The 7,888-nt window shown below is 34.3% G+C and overlaps 1 protein-coding gene across 1 annotated transcript in view; it reads right to left on the bottom strand.

Moving 5' to 3' along the window:
• LOC107686278 (nuclear receptor coactivator 5) overlaps positions 1-6,985 on the bottom strand; it is an 8,991-nt gene extending 2,006 nt beyond the window's left edge. The window contains exons 1-7 of the mRNA XM_016483213.1: positions 6,751-6,985; positions 6,446-6,517; positions 6,211-6,294; positions 5,968-6,041; positions 5,743-5,875; positions 3,836-4,035; positions 1,950-2,225 (exon numbers count right to left, since the gene is read on the bottom strand). Coding sequence (XP_016338699.1) covers positions 1,950-2,225; positions 3,836-4,035; positions 5,743-5,875; positions 5,968-6,041; positions 6,211-6,294; positions 6,446-6,507 — 829 coding nt within the window. The 5' untranslated portion in view covers positions 6,508-6,517; positions 6,751-6,985. The remainder of the gene's footprint in view (positions 1-1,949; positions 2,226-3,835; positions 4,036-5,742; positions 5,876-5,967; positions 6,042-6,210; positions 6,295-6,445; positions 6,518-6,750) is intronic.
• Between the last annotated feature and the right edge of the window lie 903 nt (positions 6,986-7,888).

The raw sequence follows: 7,888 nt of genomic DNA, 5'->3' as shown, positions 1-7,888 counted from the left end.
AATAAATGATTTTTGAGCAGCAAATCAGAATATTAGAATGATTTCTGAAGGCTCATGTGACTGGAGTAATGCTGCTAACAATTCAGCTTTGAAATCACAGGAATAAACGAGATTGAAAAGTTTGTAGACAAACTTTAAGTTGGCTTGAAAAAGCCTAGCCAGAAAGTTTTAAAAAGTCTTAAAAGCTTGCAGTCTGAAGGTTTTCAGTTTGAAGTAGTTTAAAATGTAAAATAGTTTTAAAGATTAAAGCTTGAATGTTTTCAAGGCAATACAGTCTATCAGACAAACAGACAGGTATAAAACATATTACTAAGGTACCTGGGGTGGTTGCTAGGGTGTTTCTAGCATGACTAACATGTTGCTAACATGTTTTTAGCATGATTAGGATGTTGCTAGCACGATTAGCATGTTACTAACATGTTGCTACCATGATTAGCAAGTTATTAACATGTTTCTAGCATGACTAGCATGTGGCTAACATGATTAGCATGTTACTAGCATGTTTCTAGCCTGATTAGCATGCTGTTAGCATAATTAACATGTTATTAGCATGTTGCTAGCATGATTAGCAAGTTACTAACATGTTTCTAGCACGATTATCGTGTTGCTAGCATGATTAGCTAGTTATTAGCATGACTAGCATGTTGCTAACATTGTTAGCATGTTTCTAGCATGATTAGCATGCTGCTAGTATGTTTTTAACGTGATTTAACATTGTAATTAGAAAGGAAAACTTGAAATCGCATCATATGACCCCTTTAACATTGTAAATGAAAAAAATCCAGCTAAAAACAAGGTAAAACTAGCTGATTCAATAAAAACAGCTAGAGACCAGTTAAAATCAGCTAAAACCAGCTGATTTAGCAAAAAGCTAGCTAAAAACCAGTTAAAACCAGCTAAAAAAAAGCTGAACCAGTCAAAAACCAGCTTAAAACCAGCCTAGGCTACTTGTCTAGTCTTAGCTGGTTTAAGCTGATAGTAGCTGTTTTAAACTTGGTTGGTCTTTTAGCAGGTCTCCCAGCTTGACCAGCTAAGACCAGCCTGACCAGGTAAAATGGTGCCAAAACCACTTTAAAACCAAAAAATCTAGACAACCAGCCAGATAGATAGATAGATTAGAAATATTAGATAAGAGTGGAAGCTTAAATTAGTTTAAATTGGTTAGAAATAGTACATAGAAGGGAAGTTTGATTGAGCCTAATGGGCTTCAGTGTGTTTAGATTAAATTTTTGGACAGTTGGAGTTTGAATAGTCTTGGCTCATTTGAACATTCCGTCAATGTAAGTCTATTGGATTTTTATGATTTTTAATCTTCAGTTTTAAGAAAACTGTACATCCGATCAGTCTGAAAAGATATAGCAACCCGAGTCAGAACAGTCTGAAGAGCTGGGCTGAGTTTGGTGGTTCTAGCTTGAAAGCTCTAGGAGGAGTAGCGTTTAGAATTTTAGTCTAAGAAGAAGAAGAAGCAGCAGCTTAAATAGAATATCAGTAAGTTGGCTTTTTCAAGCCAACTTAATTACATTTTAAAATATAAAACGTATAATGTATTTTGGATCAAATAAATGCAGGCTTGGTGAGCAGAAGAGAATTCTTTAAAAAACATACAAAATCTTACCGTTTAAAAACTTTTGACTGGTAGTGTATAGTAATTTTATATATACATATATATGTGTGTGTGTTTACATATTCAAATAACTGAATATGTAATATGTATAATTAACAGATTTGATAATACATAAACAAAATAAATCGATCAATGTACAATGTGCACTGATTGCATTTTATTAATTAAATGCATCTAACTTGAGGTCATAAGTAATTATCACATACTGAGGTCATATGTAATTATATCACATATTAAAATGTATAATAATGCTGAGAATTAAGACACACTTATAAAGAAAACACAATATGAATGTAACTAAGCCAGGACACAGAAGCATGTTCACCTTGCAGATGGTCTTGGCGGTTTTGAAGATACTCTGTCAGTGTGTTGAGCTCCTCTGGGTACAGGTGCAAACCTTCGGCCAGGAGAAAGAGCAGGTGGCGGGTGGCAAAGGGAACAGTGTGCCGCTCCAGCTTGCTGCGTACCAGATAGTCCTCCGTCAGCTCAGCCGCCCGTGCCGCAGCCTCCGTGGGGTCCAGCACCCGCTGCGAACCACTCAAGCGCCTGAACTCCACCAACACAAACTCCAAGGCCTGTTCTTTGGGCATATTTCGATGAACTGTGGAGAGGCAGAGGAAGGGTTAGCCAGAGGAGGGAAGGGGCTTGCATATGGTGCTCAGTGTGAGCTGCTGCAGTCTAAGCAGCGCGCACAAGAGTTCTACCTCATCAGCAACACGCTGCAGTCTGGCAACCACTGCTTAACCCAATTACCACATTAAAATTCAGTATGCACTCAAAGGACACATTCATGAGCACACTTGAATGTTGGGAGAAGGGACATTTAGCAGAGTAGAAGTTAATGTAAGATTGCTTTTAAAGGTTTTTAATATGAGGAAGGCATTGTGCACGAGATAACTCGTATGTATTTTTATGAATTCAGTTTTGATGTATGACATTGCGTAATAGCAAATGACTACATTCAGAAAATGTAACAGTTCAATTAATCATGTTTAAAAAGGACTTATGTTTTTGCTTGAGTTTGTTTTGTTGTTGTTTTGCTTGTTTGTTTTTTAGACGTGGAAGTCTGGAAGTGTGTGACACTCAGTCATTTAGTGTGTGTTCAGTTTTTCTGTGTTAACTGAAACTATTTGATGCCTTGTGTTATAAAATGTGTAAAAAGTGTATTCCAGCTTTAAAAAAAAATAAAACTTACCAGTAAGGTGACGTTTTATAGGAATAAAAGCTTGAGTAGTTATATTAAACTATTTTAATATTAACAATGTTTTATTAATTAAATGGTGGGCATTAATTAAAATAATGATTTAAAAAAACTAAAAGCATAAGTAAATGAAAGCATGTCTATTGTTTGAGGGCATTTCATCTATTTTAATGTTATGCTGAGGGTCAAACCCACCATCTTTTAGATGTTTTTTGTTTGTTTGTTTTTGTTTTTGGATTTTGTGTCAAGCACTACAACTGATAAATTTTTGCTTGGCTGTATCGGTGCAAACCTTTTTAAATATGTAGATTGGTAAAACATTTGTACTCAAATCTATAACAATAATGTCATTTTTTGTAAAGAAATATGCCTAATTTATTCTGACCACTCACTTATTTTTATGGAAAAAAAAATTTGTTGCAAAATTACAAGTTATTATACGGTTTAATTTGGAGGTATGTCAATTTTGAGATTTGGGAAACTTGTGAAACTAAGATGTGCTTACAATGCAGTAATAAAAAAAAAGATATTATAAGATCATATAAGATGTTTTCTTTCCTTTTTTTTGTAAATGTTGGTAAATAAATTCCAGAAAAAGCTTTTCATTACCATTTCATGACAAAGTATGTTTCTACACAAACAAAGGTTGTATGTTTTTTGTCTAGTCCAGTGTAGCTTTTTACTGCCACAAGATTTAGCAACAGCCTCTTTGCAAAGTCCTACGTTGAGATAACACTGATATTTTTTTCAGTTAATATAAATAAATGAATTCTCTTTTTAGACTGTTCTGAACGTTTTTGAATGTTTAGAAAGCGCATTTTCAGAATACATAAATGTATGTCTTTTAGTGTAATCACAGAATACTGGTTATTGTTTTGTTGTTCATTATATGGCAAAGAGTGTAAAAATGCCCACCACCAAGTCAAGGTTGTTTAAGGTTATTTCACTGTTGTTTGAAGTCTATTTAAACTGGTTTTATTGGGAGATCGATTGTGGGAGTCGGAACTTACTTTTGAGGGACTCTGAAAATATGATTACTGTGCACGAGGAGAGTGTTACATTAGTCTGCTCGACGAGAATACATAAGGGGGAACCGTCGGAGCGGACATCTTGGAGGGCCCGCGTCAGGCCTGATTCCACCTGCAGGTAAAGCATTTCCACCGAGAGGCCACGTTCCTGCAAACACTGGCCTATCGATTTGGGGTAATCCCTTTGAAAGAAGAAGAAGAGATCTGGTTATTGAGCACCATGCTTCAGGGCAGGAGGTGAGGGTCTTGGGTGTGGCCCCGTTAATATATGCAGCAATGAAAGGGTAAAGTTTTAATGTGCCACACAAATCAATAAACCAACATAAATAGCATTTTTAAAGTGTATTACATATTAGAAAATAGTTGAAAATTAAGTTGTTTCATTTGTTTTAGCCAAATAAATGCTTGGGTGCGAGTCATCAGGCTTTGAAGGACATAAAAAGTGATCAATATACAGCTTAAACATAAAAAAGTTACAGTTTAATATTAATAGCATAACTTTACACAAATTTAATAGTGAACAGATATTATAATATATATATATATATATATTAATGTTTTACCAAAAACTTTGTAAATTAAAACATTGTAAAATGGATCTTAATAAAATGTGAAACTTCTATCAAACACATTTAAGCCAAGATCTATTATTGGATGGCAAAAATGGGACTGTCTGTTTTGTTTGTGTCATATTCATTGTGTATTAATAAAAACAGAGGTATGTTTCCAGTCAAGGAATTTTAGAAATGTTCAATTTCAAAGTTGCATTCACTTTTTGATAATAGCATTGTTTGTGTTTTTCATGTTTTCATAGATTGTGTTTTTGTTTCATTTTGTTTTGTTTAGAAATATGGCTTAGATTACTGGACATTTTGAATCTCACCACTTCTTAAAGAAGCTGTTTGGCTAAATAAACAAGGAATGTGATTAAAGTGATTTCAGTTTTTTTAAATATGATGATTTCTGGACATATGTATTCTTTCAGTGAACGTTTTTGTTGGAGAGTGAAAACGTACACAATACAAATAAATAAAAAAACACTCTTTTACTCTTTGAGACCGAACTAATTTTGAAAATGTGTATTCAACATTTAGGGTAACATTTTACATGTCTTTTTATTATCTCTCTTTTTTAGATATGTGGAATAGAAAACTTAGATTATAAAAGTTAAATGAAAATGTTTCAAATTAAACTTTAGATCATTGGAGGCAGGTCTCTAAAGATCACCATGTTGAAAGCAACATATGGGCGTAAACATTTGCATTTGATTTGTTGGATAAATAGAATTTACACAACATACATATTGACTTTTTTTCTAGATTTGCACTATTTTTTTATAAACTTCTTTTGGAGACAACATCTAGAGTTAGCCAAAATGTTACATTCAAACATTAATTTGAACAGTTATTGATTGATGTATCATGTTTAGTGTTTTTGGATTCGCAGTGTAAAATAGTAATATAAGTTAATTAAAATGATTCATTAAAAAGAAAAAAAAACTGACAGTGAAATGTAAAGAATAAGAGCATTCCAGAGACTTTTGTTAAATAGTAGTGAACATTTAGAATACTGGAAGTTTGTTGTTGTTGTTCTTTTACTTGAAGGCACATTTTAAGTTTTTAAGTTAAGGATGATTCTGGATACATACGGATTCCAGATCTTAACCCTGATGAATCCCATCAGCCTAACATTTAACAATAACGAAGCACATTCACACAACAGAGAAATAAAAAATAAAAAAAACAGCATTGCACAAAATGTAGGTAAACAAGTCCCATATCTTCAGTAAGTGCAAACTCTGGAAAATAGTTTAAAACAGAAAGCAAGTTTCACACAATAAAAACATTTACTGCAACAGAATTTGACTGCTACCTGCAGAGTATACTCACACATTCTGGTTGTTCACCGACAAGACAACACAGTCTGCAGGCTGTCTAGCACCATCTCCATGCAGCTGCTGGAAGAACCTCTCGTATATGGCATTGCGTTGAACTGTTGCCTCATATTCTTCAGGTGAAACAGCTGTTACAAACACATTTACATGAAAAAGTTCTCATAATGGCCACAACAGCAGCAGTGAGAAACCACGTTGTTTATTACATGAAAAATCATACCAGTTGACTGATGTGGTGAATGCTCATAGTCTGCAGTGCCAGAGTAATCAATCCCTTCGTCTAAGCTTTCAAAGCTGAAAATTGAAGGAAGATTGGTAGGAAAAGGTGTTTAGATTTTAAAAGAAGAAGAAGAGAGAAACAGATATGTGAAAAATAAAGACTTATAAAGCCAAGAAAAGATCAGTAGTATTGCACTGTCAACTACAAAAATAACATTTTTCTCTTCGGTCATGTTCAACGTGCCTGTCAGATTCTGGATGATCATCTTTTCTGTCCTCCCTCATTGGATATGGTGGTCTTCGAAAAGGTCTGGGAGGTTTTGAGACACTGCATGGAGCAAATTACATGATTATGATCAACATAACACCAGAAATTTAGGTTTAAATCTAGTGAGTTGCCTAGCTTGAAATCGTCATATTAATTCTGAACATATTTATGCAGTAGCTCACAGCAGCCACTATACAGATGTCTCACATACCTTCCTCCACTGTGTTTTGGTGGTGGTCGTCTGCCCCCAGCTTTCTTCGACCACGACGACATTTTATTTTTTTTCTAAATGAACGGCGTAACAAACATTATTTAAAATATCTTAAATTACAATATCGCAGGACACAAGGCAATTAAGTTTTGGTTGCCCTGAAAATCCTGCATGTAACGTTACTCAACTATTATTATTTATTTTGTTTTAAACTAAGGTCTATTGTTAAAACAACGTTTAATATTTGCGACATTTGTCAAATTATTGTTATGAAAACACTAAATCTGATGCGAAGCCCATCTTACCTGCGTAGATATTCAGTTATAGTCCTGCTGCTCTATGAATCGCGATAAATCGATGAATTTGCTGATACGTTATTTCATCTCTGACTAGATCAGTACATACTAAGACTATTTTTAGATTTAAAAAATTATGGCTAATAGTGATTAATTCGAGTTACTGCTAAAGGATTCCTGCAAAAGACTTGCAACACGCTCGATCTGACTTCCTTTCGAAGAACAAGTGTATTATTTGTGGAAGCGTGTGGCGCCTCCTAACGGACAGGAAGACAAACGACGACACCAATGACGTTCTCTACCCACCCATGCATATACATATACATATGACTATGTGACTTGTGTTTTTGTTATTGTTACCCATTTGTATCTGCCTCAAAGTGGGGAAAAAAAGTTTATTTTGAGAGTTTACAATAACCTTCATTCTTTTTGTGAACCAGAAAGTCACAATTGTGAGATATTAAGCTTCAATTACAAGATCTAATGACACAACTGTAGTTTTATATTCTGTAACTACAACTTTATCTCACAGTTGTGGCTTTAAAGTCTCACAAGGATGTATAAAAAGAAGTCGGCATTACCTTATTTTTACAGTCTTGAGGTTATTAGGTTAAATTATGTGAAGACTGTAGTCTCAAGTTGTTATGTGAGCATGCTTGGGGCTATGAGGCACTGTTCAGTCAAAAACGCAATTCTCAACAGATCACTAGTTTCCATTTAGCTCTTGGGCGCATTTGGATTTTGGAATTTCTGCAAATCACAGCTGAAAGGAGCAAATAATGTTAAAGATAACAAAGCCTGTGCAACACATAAAACAGACATTTATTACAAACATCACAATTCAGAAAATGAAAGATTCTTAATTCAACCATAGTCTCTTATCTTTGGGAGCGTTGGAGATTTTAGTCTCTGTAACTACTTCAGAAAGTTCACATTTAGCGTCAGCAGCATTAGGACACTGATATGTGCATTAACCAGGGCAGAAAACACATGACATTTCCCCAAACCGCATTTAAGGGATGCCTTTTACTCTGATAGAATCAATTCTCACTCAATTTTGTAATTTTACCTAACATAATTTGGCTTTGTTTATTTCTAAATGGACTTTGCATCATACATCAATAAAAATACCGTTTAAAAAAAAAAA

This window comes from Sinocyclocheilus anshuiensis, unplaced genomic scaffold (assembly GCF_001515605.1).
Source record: "Sinocyclocheilus anshuiensis isolate Anshui unplaced genomic scaffold, SAMN03320099.WGS_v1.1 scaffold481, whole genome shotgun sequence".
NCBI lineage: Eukaryota > Metazoa > Chordata > Actinopteri > Cypriniformes > Cyprinidae > Sinocyclocheilus > Sinocyclocheilus anshuiensis.
This window is presented reverse-complemented; position numbering and strand designations above follow the sequence as displayed.